Source organism: Dasypus novemcinctus, chromosome 27 (genome assembly GCF_030445035.2).
Source record: "Dasypus novemcinctus isolate mDasNov1 chromosome 27, mDasNov1.1.hap2, whole genome shotgun sequence".
Classification (NCBI taxonomy): Eukaryota; Metazoa; Chordata; class Mammalia; order Cingulata; family Dasypodidae; genus Dasypus; species Dasypus novemcinctus.
Window position 1 is genome coordinate 23554434 of NC_080699.1, and position 22743 is coordinate 23577176.

Genomic DNA, 22743 nt, shown 5'->3' on the forward strand with positions numbered 1-22743 from the left:
AAGTTACTAGGAATTGTCAGTTAAAACTTTAAATATACATACACTTCAACCTAGCAATCTCATTATTATTAGTACATTATATAAATGTTCTTGCATGGAAGTGTAGGGACAAAGATGTTTGTTGTAGTGTTGTTTGGAGTTTCAAACAAATTAGAATCAACCTGATGAACTAACAGAATGGTTGAATAAATGGGATACATCCATATCATTGCAACTAATTTTGAATTAGATTTATATTTAAATATATTCATGTCAAGTGGGAAAAAAAACAGGATGCAGAACAATATGTATAAAATAACCTCTGGGGAGTGGATGTAGCTCAGTGTTGGAGCACTTGCCTCCCATGTGCAAGGTTCCCGGTTCAATTGCTGGTACCTCCTTTAAAAAAAAAATTACCTCATATTTAAAAAAAAAAAAGCAAAGATACACACTTAAGTATACGTGTGTTCATGTGAAAAGATGTGAAAGCATAATATACAGTTAACATGTTGATTACCTTATAGGTAGAATTGGTGTGAATTAGGGTGTGACTTGATTTTATCACCTTTTTATTGTTTGACTTGTTATCCCTAATATATATTACAAATATGTGTGTGTGTGTATATATACACACACAAACACACACACACACACATATATATTTACACACACACACATATTTTTTTTTCTTTAAGTATTAAGGAAAAAACCCCATGCATAATAAAGTAGAACAGTTTGAAAACAAGACCATATTTGGTTGCATGACCAACTCTCACCCAGTGCAGGAATGTCTCCCTCAGCCTTCCTGACAGGTGTTATTTCAGCCTTTATTTGAACACCAGTGATGGAGACCTTGTTGCTTCACAAGGCAATAAATTTCCTTTTGAACAGTAGTGATTACTAGAAATTCTTTTGTTGAGTTGAAATCATCTAACTTTCTCTCTTAGATCTGAATACTACCTTTTGGAACCTCTCATAAACCAAATTCCTTCAGTTTAATTTGAATTCACTACGATCAATATGTGAATTTATGGCAGTTGAAAGTAACCTTCAGATTAAAGGAACTAACTCATTTCTTTATTTGTGTGTGGCTCTAAATTTGTGGGACTCAGGAGATATTAAAAGCTATCCAGGATGTGACAATTAAGCGGGAAGAAACAAAGAAGAAGATAGAGAAGGAAAAGAAGGAGTTTTTGCAGAAGGAGCAGGATCTGAAAGCTGAAATTGAGAAACTTTGTGAGAAGGGCAGAAGGTAAATGATGCTGTTAAGAATCAAAGCCTCATGTGTATGTATGTGTATAAAAGGCCAGTTCCATTTGTGTTCTAGTAGCAGATCTTTTCTTTTGATCTGTTTTTTATTTGAAAACAAAGTGCACAAACAAAAATCTTCCAATGACTTTAGCTTTTTTCAGCACTCTAGTTCAGACATAATAGACAAAAGTTTCAGAAATTCATTACTATCTTGAAATAATAGCATCTAATTGTTGGGTCCCAATTATGATCAAGATTTTGATATGCATTAACACCTATTTCACTTGCTTTATAGCCTGATTTTTTAAAGTTCAGGCTGTGAGAATACTTTGAATGATTATGCAGATTTTATTTGCACCAAAAGCAAATTTCAAACAATAACATTGTAAGCTATTTGTGAAAGAACTATTTAGTGAATTTGTGTCTTTTGGGTACTGCAGCAGAGCAAGGCAGATACAGAATTTGGTCAAATTTTCAGTTTTTCCAGTTTTCTTAAGATGAGCTGTCTGGACATCAAAATCACTGTGAATGATTTTATTAACTTCTACTAAAACTTGTTTTTATTTCTCAAGAAAATCTTGGCTCTGCCTTTATGTCAGAGAATTAAATGAAAGGTAGCAAACTGGTTTACTGAATCAATGAAGTCTGAAAGGTAGTAACTGGGAAAGCTCAACATGAGAATGTTTGGGAGAGGACCTTAAGACCAGTCATTTGTTCTGTTGAGAATTGAGTGATACTGAATGATTGGAAGATAGGTAGGTCAGTCTCCCATGAAGCCAGCAATTATGAAGAACGTACTAGGTATAGAACATATGCCAAGCATGGTTAGTGGTTAAAGCCAGTACCACCCTCACAACACATGGCTTCTGCCACCATCTTCACAGTCTGCGCGGGGAAGATAAAACATAGATATCTGTAGCAACTTGGTACCAGATGTCTTAAAGAATGCAAGTTAGGAGGATGAGAACAAAGATTCTAGGCCCCCTTGAGATTTCATTTTGATATGTGTTTTTTACTTTCTTTATGTATCTCTGACTTCTTTTCCATCTGATTGAATAGCTACAAGTGGTGGTTGATACTAACAAATTTGCTGGAAAATTGCCACTTGTGATCTTGAAGATCCAATTGGGTTTCCTTATGTATGTCATGAGTACCAGAATAAATCTCTCTCTCTTTGTCTGTGTTAAATGTGGGGTTTATTTTCCAGAAGTTTTCCGGAAAGGGGAAATGTTTTCTGTGCATATCTTGTTCTAGCAGTGGTATAGTCCATCATCCATAGGAACTGTGGATACAGAGTTTCATCAGATTTCCTGTTCATAACTTTCTTTCATTCATTGATTCATTCAGTCAACATTTATTGAGTATCTAGTATGAGCCAAATACTATAGGCCTGGGAATAAAATGTCCTCAAAGAGTTTGCTGTTTAATAGGGGATAAAGATAAATAGAAAATTACAAAATAACATCATAATACCGTTATAGTGGTGGTATGAAGGCACATAGAAGAGGCATGTAATCCAGACTGGGGTGGGGGAGTCAGTGAGGGCTTCCCAGAACATATGAATCCAGACTTGAGGCCTAAAAGATAAGGGGGAGCATGACCACCAAGTGCAGTGCATGATCATTGATTGGATCCTGGATTGAAAAACAAACAACAAAAATAAACCAAAAAGGGCATTTTGGAATAATTGGGAAAATTTGAATATGGATTACATATTCATTAATGTAGTATCGGTGTGAAATATTTGGGGAGTGATTATGGTATTGTGTGATTAAAGAAGAATGTTCTTGTTCTTAAGAGATACTCAAGTAATAGTGGTAAAATGTCATGAGGTGTATAACTTTCAGATAGTTCAGAGAGGCTGCTCAATTAAATGTGGCCAAAAGTGTTAACAACTGATGAATCTAGGTGAAGGGCATATGTTCATTTTAATTTTCTTGTAACTTTTCTGTTGATTTGAAAAATTTCAAAGAAAAATTGGTGGAGTTAGGGAGGGCAGTGGAGATAGGAAGGAATTAGCCAGGCAAAGGATGGGAGAAAAGGCATTGCAGATGGGCCCACAGGTGAGAAAGAATAACAGCTGAGGTGTGAGATGCAGAGGGCTGAGGTTAGTGAAGTGGTCAGATCTAGATGAGAGAAGTATTTATCCACTGCCTTAAGGAGTTTGGATTTTTTCCCTCCAGATAATGAGAGACACTGAAGGATTTGAAGGGAGGAGAGGTATCAAAGGAGGAGATTTGCATTTTAAATAGGTCATGTTGGCAGTTGGGAAATGGATTGGTGTAGTAGAGAGGAACAGTTAGGAACCTAAGTTAGAATAATGGTGGCCAGAAATAAAGTAGTGTCAGTGGGGATGGAGAGAAGTTAACACATCTGTAAGATGTTAGAGATAGACCTGGTAGCTGTGGTGGACAGGGAAGTGTTAGGGATTACTCCCATATTTCTGGCTTGGAAGTTTGGTGGCATAATGAGGCTCTTTTTTGATTGGTCTTTTTTTTTTTGCCTTGTTCCTTGCCTAGGTTTAGTATGTTGTTTGTGGTGGTGGTGGTGTTTTTGTTTTTAAATTTGTTTTGTTTTGATTTTGTTTTTTGACTGAAGAACTTGTGGGTTAACAGAAAAATCATGCAGAAAACACAGACTGCCTATTGTTGACATCTTACATTAATGTGGTATATTTGTTACAATTCAGCAAGGAACATGTTTATAATTGTACTGTTAAATATAGTCTGTAGCTTATCACATGGTTCACTGTGTTGCACAGTCTTATGGTTACTTGTTTTTTAAATTTTCATTCTAGTAACATATATACAACCTAAAATTTCCCTCTTTTAGCAGCATTCAAATATATAATTCGGTGCTGTTAATTAGTTTACAATGTTGAGCTACCATCACCAGTATCTGTTACCAAAATTTTACGGTCAACTCAGCTAGAAACTCTGTATAATTTAAGCATTAACTCTCCATTCCTTACCTCCAGTCCAGCCCCAGGTAACCTGTATTCTGGATTCTGACTTTGTGAATTTACATATTCTAACTATTTCATATCATTAGGATCTTAGAATATTTATCTTTTTGTGCCTGGTTTATTTCACTCATCAATATCTCTTCAAAGTTTATCCATGTTGTTGCATGCATCAAACTTCATTCCTTTTTATGGCTGAAGAATATTCCATTGTAGGTATATATCACATTTTATTTATCCATTCATCAGTTGATGGCTGCTGGGTTGCTTCCATCTTTTAGCAATTGTGAATAATGCTGCTATAAACATTAATATGCAAATAACTTTGAATTCCTGCTTTCACATATTTTGGGTATACTCCTAGAAGTAGGATTGCTGGGTCTTATGGTAATTCTGTACTTTACTTTCTAAGGAACCACCAAACTGTCTTCCGTAGTGGCAGCAGTGGAACTCTTTTGTAAGATGTCTTACCCATCTTGCTCATCTTACAAGTTTTAACTTAAATTTTATCTTCTTAATGAAGTCTTCCTTAGTCATTTCTTCCTGAACTGATTCCTCACATCTTAGAAGACCTAGCTACAGTCCTGCTCATTTGGTACTTATTTCTATATTGTACTATATTCTTCATTTTTTCCCTCCTTTTATGTCTTTTTTTTTTTTTAAGATTTATTTATTTATTTCTCTCCCCTTCCCCCCCCCCACCTTTTATGTCTTGACTGACCATTCGTATTGTAAGCCGGTTGAAGATAAAGACTAGACTAAACTATACACACACTTCAAAAAAATGTCCTATCCTTTTGTATTTTCTCACAACACTTAATGCTATGTATCTGGCAATTATTGACTGACTAATTATTTGTCAATTCATTTGACTGTAAATTAAGAGAATTTTTCTTTTACCTTAAATCTCTTAATTGGTTCATGTCCTAGTTTTCTTAGATCCCTTAAATGGGTACAGTAGCAATGCTATCCTTTTTTTTTATATATTTCTCTCCCCTTCCTACCCCCCCCACCAAGTTGTCTGCTCTCTGTGTCCATTCACTGTGTGTTCTTCTGTGACCACTTGTATCCTTATCAGGCGGCACTGGGAATCTGTGTTTCTTTTTGTTTCATCATCTTGCTGCATCAGCTCTCCTTATGTGCGGTGCCATTCTTGGGCAGGCTGCACTTTTTTTCATGCTGGGCAGCTCTCCTTACGGGGCTCCTTGATCGTGGGGCTTCCTTATGTGGGGGACACCCCTCCATAGCACGGCACTCCTTGCACGCATGAACACTGCGCATGGGTCAGCTCACACGGGTCAAGGAGGCCCGGGGTTTGAACTGTGGACCTCCCATGTGGTAGGTGGACGCCCTATCCATTGGGCTAAGTCCGCTTCCCACTATCCTTTTTTTGTTTCATGTTGACATTGTTATAAAAATGAATTTACTTAATAGAAATCTGGTGTTATGCACTATTTGGAGGTAGTCACTATATATTTCAATATAATCATAATTTTTAAAGAAAACGCCCTGAATTGACCCAAAAAAAAGATCAAATATACAATTTAGTCATGTGTTTGATTTTTATCCCCCCTGGATACTTGGCTGCTTTGACATGGAAGTTGTCTTGTTTGTGTGGGGGCACTTTCTAATTTCCAGCTTGTGTCCTTCAAGGTTACTGTTGGCATTAGAAAGGCAAGGTTTCCATACTGATACTGTTCTAGGGCAGAACCTCCTTTTGAGTGCCCTGCCTTTACTAGTGACTCATTGAGAATAGCAGCAAATAGGACTTTTCCTGAATAGAAGATGGTGAACTTGTGCTTTCAGTGACATCACCAGTTGATTTATATTATCATCCAAGTAGTAAAGAAAACATAGGGACAGGCCTATGTTTTCTTTTTTATATTTTTATTCTAATAACATTTATACAACATAAAATTTTCCCTTTTACCCACACTCAATTCAAAAAGTGAACCCTATCGTAAGTGAGGGATTATAGTTACTAGTAAAATAATAAACACGTTCTTTGATGAATTTTAGCAAATGTACCCCACTAATGCAAGGTGTTAATAATAGGGTAGTACATGGGAAGTCTGTATTTTCTGCATGATTTTTCTGTAAACTTATCACTTTTCAAATAAAATTATGTATATATATATATAAATAAATAAAATTACTTAAGAAGTAGCTTGAGACAATTAGCAGAAAAATTGCAATAGCAGGCAGGATTCTTCTTTTTCTAATGCTTTGAGATTGCCCCGTGAACTCAGAGGAGAGAGTGACAGGTAAGTAGAAGATCAAAGGAGTTATTGTTGGAATCATTACTTTGGATGTGAAATGAGTCTATGCTAAATTGAAATTGACAGAGTGCCTGATTCATTTTGGAAATTTCTTATCCTATGTTATTATATTTAACTGGTATGCTTTGATGTCCTTATACATTGCTTAGCAATCAACAAAATTAGTGACTATTTCTTAGGTGCAAAGTAGTGAACCAGACTGTTGCAACATCCCATGTATTTCCATTTGTGTGTATGTGCTTTTATTTATTTTTAAACAAATCAATTTTGTTGATAACATATATTTTTTAAACAAATCAATTTTATTGGTACATATTTATAAAGCATACAGTTCATCCAAAGTGTACAATCAGTGGTATTTGGTATAATCACATAGTTTTACATTTATCACTTCAGTCATTATTAGAGCATTTTCATTATTCCAGTAATAATAATAATAAAGCCAAGAAAATTCTTCACCTCCCAATCTCTCTCTCTATCTTCTGCTGTACATAGCTGCTATTTCTGGCTATTCTTTTTTTTTTCTTTTTTTAAAATTTCTTTCCCCTTCCTCTCCCTCCCCAGTTGTCTGTTCTCTGTGTCCATTTGATGCGTGGTCTTCTTTGTCCACTTGTGTTGTTGTCAGCAGCATAGGAATCTGTGTTTCTTTTTGTTGTGTCATCTTGTTGTGTCAGCTCTCCGTGTGTGTGGCGCCATTCCTGGGCAAGCTGCACTTTCTTTCGCGCTGAGCGGCTCTCCTTATGGGGTGCACTCCTTGCGCGTGGGCCTCCCCTATGTGGGGACACCCCTGCATGACACAGCACTCCTTGTGTGCATCAGCACTGCACATGGGCCAGCTCCACACGGGTCAAGGAGGCCCAGGGTTTGAACCTCGGACCTCCCATGTGGTAGATGGATGCCCTATCCACTGGGCCAAGGCCGCTTCCCTCTGGCTATTCTTTGCACAATTATTTGTTTATTAATTTATTTACTAAGCAGTTTTATTAAGATATATTCACATACCATTTGATATATCAAAAGTGTATAGTCAATGGCTTTTAATGTAATCACAATGTTGTGCATTCATCACCACAAAAAGTTTTAGAAGGAAAACTATACCCATTAGCATGCCTTCCTCAGCCCTACATAACCACTAATCTAACTTCTTTATAAATTAATTTATATTTACACTCTATATAAGTGGAATCATACAATATGTTACACAATACATTTAGTTCATAGTAGCGCAATCTTATAGTAATAGTTCTTTTGTGTCTGGCTTGCTTCACTCAACATAATGTCCTCCAGGTTCATCTGTGTTGTCATATGCTTTATGACTTTATTTCTTCTTACAACTGTATAATATTCCATTGTGTGAATACACTATAGTTAGTTTATCCTTTCATTGGTTGATGGAGACCTGGGTTGTTTCCTGGGTTGGTAATCTTGAATAATGCTGCTGTGAGCATTGGTGTGCAAATGTCTGTTCATGTTATTCTTCTTAGTTCTTCTGGGTATATACCCAGTGGTGGTATTGCAGGGTCACATGGCAAATCTATATTCAACTTCTTTAGGAACTGCCAAACAGTCCTCCACAGTGGTTGTATCATTCTATATTCCCACCAACAGCGAATATCTCTGCATCCTCTCCAATACTTGTTCTCTGTTTTTTAATAGTGGCCATGCTGATAGGTATGAAATGATACCTCATTGTAGTTTTGATTTGCATTTCCCTAATCATTGGTGATGTTGAACATTTTTTCATGTGTTTTTTTGCCATTTGTGTTTCTTCTTTGGACAAATGTCTATTCCATTCCTTGGCCAATTTTTTAATAGGTCATTTGTCTTTTTATTGTTGAGGTGTAACATTTCTTTATATATCCTGGATATTAAACCCTTATCGGACATGTGATTTCCAAATATTTTCTCCCACTGAGTTGTCTGCCTTTTAACCCTTTTGACAAAGTTCTTTGAGGTGCAAAAGTGTTTGATTTTGAGGAGCCCATTTATCTATTTTTTCTTCTGTTTCGTATGCTTTGGGTGTAAGGCCCAAGAAACCATTACCTACCACTAGGTCTTTAAGGTGTTTCCCTACATTGTCTTATAGTTTTTTTATGGTCCTGGCTTTTATATTTAGATCTTTGACCCATTTTCTGTTAATTCTTGTTTAGGGAGTGAGATAGGGGTCCTCTTTCATTCCTTTAGTTATAGATATCCAGTACCATTTGTTGAAGAAACTGTTTTGTCCTATTAATATTAACTTGGGTTGTCAAAAAACCAGTTGGTTACAGAGGTGAGGGTTTATTTCTAGATTTTCAATTCTGTTCCACTGATCAATGTGTCTCTCTTTATGCCAGTACCATACTGTTTTAACCATTGTAGCTTTGTAATATGTTTCAAGGTCAGGCAGTGAAATTCCTCCCACAACGCTCTTCTTTTTTAGAATGCTTTTGGCTATTTGGGTGTGGAAGGGAAATGCAAATGTAAAGTAGGCTGTTAGAATTTTGATTGGTATTGAATTGAATCTATAAATCAGTTTGGGTAAGACTGACATTTCTTGATACTTAGTCTACCGATTTATGAACATGGAATGTCTTTCCATTTGTTTAGGTCTTCATTGATTTCTTTTAGCATTGTTTTTGCAATTTTCTGCTTATAGGTCCTGCACTTCTTTGGTTAAATTGATTCCTAGATATTTGAATCTTTTTGTTGCTATTGTAAATGAAATTATCCCCCTGATTTCCTCCTCAGATTGTTCAGTACTAGTGTATAGAAACATTACTGATTTTCATATGTTGATCTTGTATCCTGCCACTTTGCTGAACTCTTTCATTAGCTCAAGTAGCTTTGTTGTAGGCATTTTGGAATTTTCTAAATACAGGATCATGTCATCCACAAATAGTAAGAGTTTTACTTCCTCTCTCCCTATTTGGATACCCTTTTTTTTCCTTGTCTGATTGCTCTAGCTAGAACTTTTAGTACAATGTTGAATAAAAATGTTGACAGTAGGCATCCTTGTCTTGTTCCTGATCTTAGAGGGAAAGCTTTCAGCCTTTCCCCATTGAATATGATGTTGGCTTTGTGTGCTATATGCTATAGCAGGTTGGCATTCTTTATGAATTCCAAAAATAGGTACTGGGTTATGTTTGTAAACTGGTCTGTTTCTCTGGGTGTGTGTTCCCTTTTGATTGTATTAAGTTCAGAGGTTTCACTTTTACTTGGGTAAATTAAAATTAGGCTCTGATCCAGCTGTATCATTAGGGCTCACAGAGAAAACAACACAGCAGAGGAGAGAGTTTAGTTTTGATGCTGGAGCCCCAGGAAGGAAATACACGGGGGAAGAACACAAAGGAATAGAGACAGCTCCATAGACCCAGCAGAGGTCCCAGAAAGAGAGTGAGCCTGATAGCCTACAGCTGCAACTGAGCCCAAAGAGAAACAAGCCCTGGGAGAGAGAGGAGTCTTATCCCAGTCTGCTTATTATTGGAAGAAGCTGGGATCATGGGACCTTAATTGAAAAAGGAAGGCTGATCCTTGAAGACATCACCTGCCATCTTGCTCAAAACATGGCAAATGACTTTGGGTGAGAAAGTACCTCTTGTGGTACCTAAAGTTTGACTCTTAAGCTGGTAGCTGTAAGCTTCTACCCCAAGTAAATACCCTTTATAAAACCCAACAGATTTTTGGTGCTTTGCATCAGTACCCCTTTGGCTGACTAATACATGTGCCTTTTATCATATTGAGAAATTTTCCTTTTATTCCTATCTTTTGAAGTGTTTTTACCAAGAAAGTATGCTGGATTTTGTCAAATGCTTTTCATCGATTGAGATGATTATATGTCTTTTTCCTTGAATTTGTTAATGTGGTATATTACATTGATTGATTTTCTTATGTTGAACCAGCCTTGCATACCAGGAATAAATCCCACTTGGTTGCGACGTATAAGTCTTTTATATTCAATTTGCGATTATTAATATTTTGCTGAGAATTTTTGCGTCTATGCTCATTAGAGAGATTGATCTGTGATTTTCTTTTCTTGTAGTGTCTTTATCCAGCTTTGGTATTAGGGTGATATTGGCTTCATAAAAAAGTGTTGGATTTCTCTTCAGTTTTTTGAAAGAGTTAAACAGGATTGGTGTAAATTCTGTTTGAAATGTGTTATAGAATTTACCTGTGAAGCCATCTTGTCCTGGACTTTTCTTTGATGGGAGATTTTTGATGACAGATTCAATCTCTTTAAATGTGATTGGTTTATTAAGTTCTTGTATGTTGTTTGTGCATTTCTAGGAATTCATCCATTTCATCTAGGTTACCTGGTTTGTTGGCAGTTTCTCATAATATCTTCTTAGGATCCTTTTTATTTCTGTGGGGTCAGTTGTAACTTCCCCCCTTTCAAATTTGATTGTATTTGTTTGCATCTTCTCTCTTTTTTAATTTGTTAGTCTAGCTAGGGCTTTGTCAATTTTATTGATCTTCTCAAAGAACCAGTTTTTTTTTTTTCTCTCTTTTGGTTTTTTGTCCTCAATTTCATTTATTTCTGCTCTAATCCTTACTATTTCTTTCCTTCTGCTTGCTTGGAATTGATTTGCTGTTCTTTTTCTAGTTTTTCCAGTTGTTCAGTTTAATCTTTGAGTTTAGCTCTTTCTTAATTTTTTTTCCCCAGAGATTTATTTATTTATTTAATTCCCCCCCCCTTCCCGGTTGTCTGTTCTCTGTGTCTATTTGCTGTGTCTTGTTTCTTTGTCCGCTTCTGTTGTCGTCAGCGGCACGGGAAGTGTGGGCGGCGCCATTCCTGGGCAGGCTGCACTTTCTTTCGCGCTGGGCGACTCTCCCTACGGGTGCACTCCTTGCGCGTGGGGCTCCCCTACGCAGGGGACACCCCTGTGTGGCACGGCACTCCTTGCGTGCATCAGCACTGCGCATGGGCCAGCTCCACACGGGTCAAGGAGGCCCGGGGTTTGAACCGCGGACCTCCCATGTGGTAGACGGACGCCCTAACCAGTGGGCCAAGTCCATTTCCCTTATTTTTTAATATAGGTGTTTAGGGCTATAAATTTCCCTCTCCAGACTGCCTTTGCATAGTCTTAATAAGTTGTGTTCTTGTTTTCATTTGTCTCAATATATTTACTGATTTCATGTGCAATTTCTTCTTTGACCCACTGATTATTTAGGAGTATGTTGTTTAGCCTCCACACATTTGCAAATTTACCTCTTTTCCTGTGTATAATTGATTACCAGTTTTCATTCCATTATGATCTGAGAAGCACTTTGTATAATTTCAGTCTTTTTATATTTGTTGAGAGTTGTATTGTGCTCTAACATGTGGTCTACCCTGGAGAAAGATCCAGGGGCACTTGAGAAGAATGTATAACCCGCTGAGTTTGGATGCAGTGTTCTGTATGTGTCTGTTAGGTCTAACTTGTTTATGAAATTGTTCAATTCCTTTGTTTCCTTGTTGATCTTCTAATGATATGAGTGGTGTGTTGAAGTCTCCAACGATTATTTTAAATATGTCTATTTTTTCCTTCAGTTTGCCAGAGTTTGTCTCATGAATTTTGGGGCACCCTGCTTAGGTGCATAGATATTTATGACTGTTATATCTTCCTGGTGGGTGTTCCTTTTAATATATAATGGCCTTCTGTATCTCTTCTAACTTTTTTGCAGTTAAAGTCTGTTTTGTTAGATAACAGTTTAGTTACCCCTGTTATTTTTTGGTTACTGTTTACTTGAATCTGGTTTGTATCCCTGGGTCTAAGGTGAGTCTGTTGTAAGCAGCATATGGATGGCTTATGTTTTTTTAACTGTTCTGTCAGCCTATGTCTTTTTTTTTTTTTTTTTTAGGTACTGGGGCCCAGGAATTGAACCTGGGACTTCATATTGTAAGCAGCCAGCGCTCAACCACTGAGCTGCATTGGCTTCCCTGAGTTGTTTTTTTCATTTGTTTTGCTTATTGTTTGTTTTTGTCCTTTTTAAGAGGTACTGGGAACCAAGTCCGGGGCCTCCCATGTGGGAAGCAGGCACTCAACCACTTGAGCCACATCTGTTCCCCAGCCTATATCTTTTGATTGGGGAGTTTAATTGATTCACATTCAATGATATTACTGTAAATACATTATTTAAGTACACTATTTTATTCTTTGGTTTTCATATGTCATAGCATATTTTCCATTGTTTTACTCTTTTGGTTATCCTTTCTGCTATTCTTTCTACTATACTCTACTCCAGGCCTTTCTCTCCTGTCTTTTTCTTTCAGGCTTAAGGCTTCCTTTAATATTTCCTGCAAAGGTGGATTCTTTCCTACGAACTCTTTCTTAGTTTTTGTTTGTGAATATTTTATACTCACCTTCTTATTTGAAGGACCATTTTGTTGGATAAAGAATTCTCTGTTAGCAGTTTTTCTCTTTCAGTATCCTGATTGTATCATACCACTGTCATCTTGCCTCCATGGTTTGTGAAGAGAAATCTGCGCTAAGTGTTACTGGACATCCCTTGTATGTGATGGTTTGCTTCTCCCTTGCTGCTTTCAGAATTTTCTCTGTATCTTTGACATTTCACATTTTGAGTAGTATGTGTCTTGGAGTATGTTTGTTTGGATTTGTTCTGATTGGGTACCATGTGCTTCTTGGACATGTAAGTTCATTTCTTTTGTGAGAGTTGGGAAATTTTCAGCTATTATTTCCTCAAATACTCTTTCTGCCCCTTTTTCCCTCGCTTCTGGAACTTCCATGACACGAATGTTGTTGTGTTTTGTGTTGTTATTCAATTCCTTGAACCCCTGTGCAATTTTTTCCATTCTTTTCTCTCTTCAATTTCAGCTGTTCTGTCTACAGTACTACTTATTCTTTCTTCTATCATTTTGAATCTGCTGATGTATGCTTCTAATGTGTCTTTTTATTAAGCAGTTTTATTGAGATTAGATATATTCACATACCATATGATCTATCTAAAATGTATAATCAATGGTTTTTAGTATAATCACAACTGTGCAATCAACATTTATTTCACTGATTGTGTCTTTCATTCCCATGAACTCTGTTACTTTTCTGTTCAGGATTTCAAAATCTTCTTTTGCTCCTTCAATGTCTTTTTTTGTTTGTTTGTTTATTTATTTCTCTCTCCTGCTTCCCCCTCCCCCCCCCAGCTGCATTGTCTGCTCTCTATGTCCATTCACTGTGTGTTCTTTTTGTGTCTCTGTTTGTTGCGTCATCTTGCTGTGTCAGCTCTCCATGTGTGTGGCACCACTCCTGGGCAGGCTGTGCTTTTTTCTCACGAGGTGGCTCTCCTTAAGGGGCGCACTCCTTGTGCATGGGGCTCCCCTACATGGGGGACACCCCTGCATGGCAAGGCACTCCTTGCGCACATCAGCACTGCGCATGGGCCAGCTCACCACACAGGTCAGGAGGCCCTGGGTTTGACCCGTGGACCTTCTATGTGATAGGCAGACGCTCATCAGTTGAGCCAAATCCGCATCCCTCAGTGTCTTCTTATTGTCATTTATCTCTTTAGCCTTATTGTTTTTCAACTCATTAATTTGATCTTGGAAATTTCTATGCAGCTTGTCAATTAGTTGTCTCAAATCCTGCATCTCTTCTGGGGCTTTGATATATTCCGTTTCTTGGGCCATTTCTTCCATTTTCTTAGTATGACTTGTAATTTTTTGCTTAAGTCTAGGCATCTGATTAGGTTGGTGAGTTTACTCAGAAGCTCAATTCCGCTTTCTTTCATAGGCTGTTATTACTGCTGTTCTTTGATTCGTGGTTCAACCTGTTCTTTAGAATTGTTTGTTAGTTGCTTAAATCTGGGCTCTGGACCCAGTAATGGATTGCAGACTTGCCTCCTAGGGCCTTGGGGAGGGAGGCTGTAAAGGCTGGAAAAAGCCTCACTTTTTTTTTTTTTTTTAAGGATTTATTTTATTTATCCCCCCATCTTGCTGCTTGCTTGCTGTCTGCTCTCTGTGTCCATTCGCTGCACGTTCTTCTGTTTCTGCTTATCTCCTTTTATTGTGCCGTCTTGCGCCAGCTCTTGGTCCTCTGTGGGTGCGGGCCATCAGTTTTCCATGGGCACGGGCCGTCAGCTCTCTGCAGGCGTGGGCCAGCTTGCCTTCATACGGAGGCCCTGGGAAGCAAACCCAGGGCCTCCCATATGGTAGATGGGAGCCCAATTGGTTGAGTTACATCTGCTTCCCTTACTTATTTACTTTTAATTTCCTCATGTGCACTTCCTTGGTCTGCCAGCAGATGACGCTCTTTGGCTGCTCTCTCAGTTCAATGGTTGAGTGTGTTTGCTGCAACATGGACTGGATCAGTTTGGCAGAGGTTTGTGCCTGGAGGCTAAGAGCATCTTAATTCAAAGCTTCTCAGAAGCAGTTCTCTAACCTTTGCTGTTAGCCCCCTCCCTTTTCCTGGGTGGGAAATAATTCCACCCCATTCTGTGTCCTCAACAACCAGATCCAGTCAGTAGAGAGGGAGATTGAGAGGGTTGAATCTCTTTAGTCCTTTGAGGGCTTCCAGGGCAAACAGTGGTCCCATGTGGCCTGGAAGGGCTCGTGGGACACAAGGGACCAAATATGTGGGTCAAAAGCTGATTCATTCTTAGGCTGTGTCCTCTCTCCCCTTTCCTGGGAAGGTGGATCCTGGGGGAGTGGAGCAGGTGGGTATTGTCTGTAGCTACTGACCTGGGGCCTGAGAATTCACAAGTGTCTGTAGGGTAGGGGAGAGTGCTAGGCATTTGCAGCTGAGGCTTTTTTTTTTTTAATATTTATTTATTTATCTCCACCTCTTTGTTCTTTATACTTGCTATGTTTCTTCGTCTTCCTTTTTTCTTTTTTTTAGGAGGCACTGGGACCTGAACCCAGGACCTCTGATGTGGGAGGGAATAACCTAATTGCTTGAGCCACCTCCATTCCCTGCTTTGTATCTCTCATGCTTTTTCTTCTTGTGTCCTTTGTTGCATCAGCTCACCGCACCTGCCCATTGTGCCAGCTCGCTGTCTTGTTCATTTATTTCTCCACACCTCCTTGTTGTTTGCACTTGCTGTATCTGTTGGTCTTCCTTGTTTCTTTAGGAGGCACTGGAAGCCAAACCCTGGACCTCTGATGTGGGAGGGAGGTGCCTAATTGCTTGAGCTACCTCCACTCCCTGCTTTGTTGTCTTTCATTATATTTTTCCTCCCTGTGTCTCTTGTTGTGTCGTCTTGTTGTGTCAGCTTGCTGCACCTGCCTGTCACATCAGCTCACTGTTTTCTTTAGGAGGCACTGGGAACCTCTGCTTCCTGCTTTGTTGGGTCTCTTATAATGTTTTTTCTTCTTGGGTCTCTTGTGTCATCTTGCTGTGCCTGCCCATCATGCCAGCTTGCTGTCTTCTTTAGGAGGCACTGGAATCCAAACTAGCCATCTCCCATGTGGTAGGTGGGAGCCCAGTCACCTGAGCCACATCTACTTTCCTGCTGTCTTCTTTAGGAAGCACTCGGGAATCAAACCAGGGCCCTCCTATGCAGTGGGTGGGAACCCAATCGCTTGAGGTACATCCGCTTCCCCTGCAGCTGAAGATTTTAACTCACAGGTTTATCATCACGAGTCTTTTCCTTTGCCCCTCTCTCCTCTTGGCAGTGTCCAGCCTTCCCCTGGTGTCCTAAATCCTAGAAGATTTTTTTCCAGGTTGTTTCTGCCTGCCTTCTAGCTATTTTTCTGGGAGAGAGAAGAGTCCCATGTCTTTCTATTCCATCATCTTCCTGGAAGTTCTACATCTCATATTCTGACCACAGCCTTCAGTGAGTCCAGCGGTCTGTTTTCATTCCCAATTATAAATCTATACTTGGACCATATTAAATCCTTTTCCTTGTTCAGTGAACTCACTCCATCTTTTGCCATTCTTGTCAGCTCCCTGGAACCATTTCTTCCCTTAGCTAGTCTAGACCTGTGGTCCATTCTATGACCATGCCCATGTTGCAGCAAACACACTCTGATCATTGAACTTTAAGGGCTGCCATGTAGTGCCCTCTTACCATTACCATCAATTCCCTTGGTCATTTTTCTACAGTACTATAGTCCTGGGTCAAAATACAATGTCTCTCAGTTTCCTAATTATCAACAGATAGATGCATCCATCCTTCCTTCCTGTCTTCGGGTCTGAGTCTAAATTTTCTACCTGTATATGATTTCTATAGCATTCTTTTGGTTAAAATGAGTCACAGGACCTACCCAGATTCAGAGTGGGAGGGAACTACACAGAACGTGGTTATCAGGAGACCTGGTTTATTGGGAGGGGCCAATTTTTGGAGATTTTTCACCACCAGAGCAAGTAACACGTTTTTTAACTTTTTGCTCGGCACTTAGCACAATGGCTGACTATACGTTCATAAGAAATATCATTTATCAGTGGAAAATCATAGAAGTTATGTAAAGAGAGGATGCATAATTAAAGGCATTTTAGAAATATGCAGGGTGAATTGTGGGGAGAGATAGGCTGGGACAGCAACCAGTAAGCTCTTGCAATATAGTGAATTCATAAGATCATTTATGATTAGTGGTGATGGAATGACAAGGAAGAAATGGATTCAGGAGGAATTGGTGTGTGGTTAATTGGTGAAGTCAAAAATAACTTCACTGTTTTGATGTTGGGTAACTGTGTGCTGCCATGGGAAGTCTTTGGAAAGTTGGAATTCTACTTCTCAGTTTTGAAAGTAAAATAGTAAGTTTGATGACATGGGACATGCAAAACAAATATTCAAACCAAGTTGTCCTAATGATGTCAAATAAAAACCCTAATCTTGATTTAATGAAATAAAAGTGAAACCTCTGAATCTAATACGCTCAGAGAACAGACCAGTTTACAAACACAATCCAGTGTTTATTTTTGGAATTCATAAACAATACCAAATTACTACAGTAAGTATATGTTTAGTTTTATAAAAAACTACCACATTTTACTCCAATAATATAAGAGAGTTTTGGTTTCTTTATATCCTTGCCATTCAAATGATTATGTAATGGTATTTCATTGTGGTTTTAATTTGCATTTCATAATAATTAATGATATTGATCACTTTTTTATGTGCCTTTTGACTATTCATACATCTGTTTTTCTGAAGTCTCTGATCAAATTTTTGGTCTTTTTAAGTTTTTTTTTTTTAAGATTCCTTTTATTTATTTATTTCTTCCCAACCCCTTGTTGTTTGTGCTTGCTGTCTATTCGCTGTGTGCTTGATTTCCTTTTAGGAGGCACTGGGAATCAAACCTGTGGGAAGGAGGTACCAAATCACTTGAGCCACCTCTGCTCCCTGCCTTTGTTGTGTCTCTCATTATGTTTTCCTCCTTGTGTCTCTTGTTGAGTCATCTTGTAGTGTCAGCTCTCTGTGCCAGCCCGTTGTGTCAGCTCACTGTCTTGCTCATTTTCTTTAGGAGGCACTGGGTACCAAACCTGGGACCTCCCATGTGGAAGGTGGGACTCAATCACTTGAGCTGTATCTGCTTCCTTTAAACTGTCTTTTGGTGAACAGAAGTTTAAATTTCAATGATTAATTTTATCAATATTTTTTTCTCTTATAGTTATTGCTTTCTTGCCCTATGAAACCTTTGCCCCCTGGAATTGTAAAGATGTGTTCCTATATTTTCTTTTGAGGCTTTATTGTTTTAGCTGATGATTTTCTTTGTGTTAAAGTTTATTTTAATAGTAACTTCAGCTTTTGCAGTCTTTTTATGCTTACTCTTTACATGGTATATATTTTTCATCCTTTTCCTTTCAGCCTATATATGTTTTTATAAAGTGTTTCTTGTTGACAACATATATTTCTGTCTTTATAAGCTATTCTGACATGCTTCCTTTTAATTAAAGTGTTTAGTTCATTTACATTTAATGTAATTATTGAAATAGTTGGATTTAGGTCTGTTTTACTATGTAAATTGGATATTAATTAATTGATTATTCTTTAGAATTCTATTTGTCTGTTGGCCTTCCCCCCCCCCCCCACCCCCCCCAGAATACTTATCTGTTCCTTTGGTTTACTGGCACTATGCATTTGTAAAGAAAAACTACATGCCAGCTGATTATGCTGTGTTAGAAAGATTGTAATTTTCCTGGATAAAGCACTTGGGAGATTTTCATTGTTGTAAAAACTTAGAATTATCCCTTATATTAAAGAAAAAACAACTGTATTGAGTTATCATTTGTATACAATTCAGTGTACATCATGATCAGTTTTGATAATAATTCATGTAAACACTAACATAGTCAAGGTATAGAAGGTACTCATTACCCTAAAATATTCTCTGTGTTCTTTCTCAATCACTGTCCTCCTTTCTCCCCAGTCCCAAGTAAACATTGATCTGCTTTCTGGTTCTATAGATTATATTTATCTTTTCTAGAGAATTGAGTCTAGCTTCTTTCATTTAGCAGGCTTTTGAGATTCATCCATGATGTTGGATGTATTAATAATTCATTCCTTTTTAATGCTGGGTAGCATTCTTTTATGTGAATGACCACAATTTGTTTAAATCCACCTTGACAATCTTGTTCTAATATGAACTGGCTTCCATTGTTCCTTATAAGAAGTCTGTGACAATTTATATTGTTGTATCACTCCACATATTGTCTTTTTTTTCTTTGGCTTTCACGATTTTACCTTTGGCTTTGAACAGTTTGTGTATGATTTGTCTAAGTGTGGTTTTCTTTGTAATTTTCCTGCTTGGAGTTTTCTGAACTCTTTTTTTTTTTTTTCTCCTGAGCTTCTTAATTTGTAAAGTCATGTCTTTTCATCAAATGATGAAACTATTAGAAATAATTTTCAGATCTCTTTTCTGCCCCATTCTCTCTCTTTTCCTTCCAGGACTCCACTTTCAGATATATTCGAACTTTTGATATTGCCTTAAAGCTCAGAGGTTCTATTCACTGTTTCCAATCTTTTTTACTGTTCCTTAGATTGGATAATTTCTATTGAAGTCTCTTCAAGTTCACTTACTCTTTTTTTTCAGGCTGTACCAGGGATTGAACCCAGGACCTCATAAACATAGGAAGCAGGTGCTCAACCACTTGAGCTACATCCACCCCCCACAATGCGAGTTGGGTTTTTTTGTTTGTTTATTCTTAGGAGGTACCAGGGATTGAACTTGGGACCTCATACATGGGAAGTAGGTGCTTAACCACTTGAGCTACATCTACTCCCCAAACCTCCTCTTTCTTATTTACATTCTGCTGTTAAGCCCATCCAGATTCTACCATCTCACTCATTTTGGAGTCCTTGTCCATTGATTACCTTTTCTCTTGATCAGGAGTTGGTAAACAAAAACACTATCCTCAACAAGAAACCAAACACAGAAGTCTGTATACTGTATGATTCTATTAACACGAAATTCTAGAGAAGGCAAAACTCTAGTGAAAGAAAGTAGATCAGTAGCTGCCAGTGGCTCAAGAAAGGAGGGGATTAATTACCATATAGTAAATATTTTAGGCTTTTCAAGCTTTACAGCTTTGTCACAGCTACTCAGCTCTACTGTTGTAGCACAAAAGCAGCCATAGACAATACAGTTGAATGAGTGTGACTGTGTTCCCAAAAAACGTGATTTACGAAAACAAGTGGCATTGGCCAGTGGGCCATAGTTTGCTGAGTTCTTCTCTTGACTATGGATCATATTTCCTTTTTCTTTGTATGTTGGTAGTTTGGGGTTGTATCCGGAACATTGTGAATAATACATTGTATTGTAGAGGTTCTGCATTTTGATTATACATTCACTGTTGATGGATGCTAGAATTTAGTATTTCACCTATAGGATGGTTGGTCCATTAGGAGCTACTCTGCCATTACTGGAAATAAAACTTCTCCATATAATTTTAGGAGAAATGGTTGTGTTAAGTTGGATGGACTAAAGTGCAAATAAGCCAAAAGGAAGTGTCAAGAACACTGTTAAAATTAAATTGAGGGAAGCGGCTGTGGCTCAATCAATTGGGTTCCTAACTACCATATGGGAGGCCCTGGGTTCGTGTCCTGGGGCCTCCTTGTGAAGGCAAGCTGGCCTGTGCCCACAGAGAGCTGACAGCCCACGCCCTCAGAGAGCTGGCACAGCAAGATGACGCAACAAAGGGAGACAAGCAGACACAGAAGAACGTGCAGTGAATGGACACAGAGAGTTGACAGCAAGCAAGCCTCAAGGGGTGGGGTAATAAAAAATAAAATAAAAAATTAAATTGAGGTAAAATGAGGCAAATCTAAGTGGCAAAGGAGGGCATTTTGAGGTAGGACTGACGAGATTTGTTGATTGCTTAGAGGTAGAGGCTGAGGGAGAAGGAGTAGTGACAAATGTCTAGGATGGCAGGGATATAGGACATGGAGCAGGGTTAGGGTATATCAGAACTTCAGTCTTATGGCTGAATAATATTCCATTGTGTGTATATATATAGATTTATCCATTCTTCTATTGATGGACACTTGGGTTGTTTCTACCTTTTGCCTATGGTCAATGCTGCTATGAACATTGGTATGCAGGTGCCTGCTTTAAGTCCTTGCTTTAAATTCTTATGGCTGTATACCTAGAAGTGGAATTGTCTGCTCATTTGGTAATTCTATACTTAATTTCTGAAGAACTGCCATACTGCTTTCCATGGCAGCTTCAGTATTTTTCACATTCCCACCAGCAATGCGTGAGGGTTCACAGTTTCTCCATATCTTCATCAATACTTATTTTCTGTTCTTTTTGTTTGTTTTTTCTTTGTTTTTAATGATAGTCCTCCTAGTGGTTGTGAAGTAGTATCTCATTGTGGTTTTGATTTGCATTTCCCTAATGGCTAATGGTGTTGAGCATCTCCTTTTGTGCTTTTTGCTATTTGTATATCTTCTTTGGAGAAATGTCTATTTCAGTCTTTTGCCCCCCCTTTTTTTTCCTATAGGAGGTACCAGGGATTGAACCCCGAACCTCATACCTGTAAAGTTCTTGCTCAACCAAGTTACACCCATTCCACTTTTGCCCATTTTAAAAGTTGTATTGTCTTTTTTTTTGGAGGCACCAGGGATTGGACCTGGGACCTCGTACGTGGGAAGCAGGTGCCCAACCACTTGAGCTATACCCGGTTCCCTGTTTGTCTTTTTGTTGTTGAGTTGTAGGAGTTCTTTTTTTTTTTTTTAAAGATTTTTAATTTATTTCTCCCCACCTCACCCCCCCCACCCCGTTGTCTGCTCTCTGCCCATTCGCTGTGTGTTCTTCTGTGACTGTTTCTTTCCTTATCGGTGGCACCGGGAATCTGTGTTTCTTTTTGTTGCGTCATCTTGTTGTGTCAGCTCTCTGTGTGGGCAGCGCCATTCCTAGGCAGGCCGCAATTTCTTTCGCTCTGGGCAGCTCTCCTTACGGGGCGCACTCCTTGCGCGTGGGGCTCCCCTCCACGGGGGACACCCCTGCGCGCATCAGCACTGCACGTGGGCCAGCTCCACACCGGTCAAGGAGGCCCAGGGTTTGAACCTTAGACCTCCCATGTGGTAGACGGACGCCCTAACCACTGGGCCAAGTCCGCTTCCCAGGAGTTCTCTATATATTTTGTATTTTAAACCAGACATATGATTTGTAACTATTCCTGTAAATTGTCTTTTTACTTTCTTGATAATATCCTTTGATGCACAAAAGTTTTTAATTTTAATGAAGTCAAATTTTTTTTTTTATTGTTGCCTCTGCTTTTGGTGTCATATCTAAGAATCCATTGCAAATACAAGGTCTCATAAAGATTTTCCTCTGTGATTTTTTTCTATGAGTTTTATGGTGTAGTTCTTATATTTAGGTCGCTGATTCATTCTGAGTTAGTTTTTGTATATGATGTCTGGTAAGGATTCAGTTTTACTCTTTTACATGTGGATTTACAGTTTTCCCAGCACCGTTTGTTGAAGAAACTATTCTTTCCCCTTTGAATGGACTTACCCCCTTGGTGAAAATCTATTGACCATAGCTGTATGGGTTTATTTCTAGGCTTTCATTTCCATTCCATTGGTTTACATTTCTGTCCTTATGCTGGTACTACACTGTTTTGCTTACTGTATCTTTCCTGAGTAAGTTTCTCAAATTGTCTTTTAGTATGGACACTGAAGAATGCAGGACCAAACTCAGGGTCCATTTAATACTCCTCTCTAATGAAGAAATCACTAATTGACTACCAACCATCTGTAGGGACTGGCTTACTTATTTTCACATTTTCTTAGCTGTAATAAACATCCTACAAAGGGAAAAATATTCTTGTCCAATCTCAGGACTTCTTACTTCTTATTTCCATTATTTCTTCCTTTCTTACATACCTTTCATCCCCATCTCTAGAATATAATATT

At 38.4% G+C, this 22743-nt stretch overlaps 1 protein-coding gene across 12 annotated transcripts in view; it reads left to right on the forward strand.

Annotated features, from left to right (window-relative positions):
• Positions 1 to 22743, forward strand: part of RNF214 (ring finger protein 214) — a 52586-nt gene that overhangs the window by 12496 nt on the left and 17347 nt on the right. For all 12 annotated transcript variants that reach the window (XM_071212350.1, XM_071212352.1, XM_071212354.1 and 9 more), the window contains exon 6: positions 1092 to 1231. In XM_071212350.1, coding sequence (XP_071068451.1) covers positions 1092 to 1231 — 140 coding nt within the window. The remainder of the gene's footprint in view (positions 1 to 1091; positions 1232 to 22743) is intronic.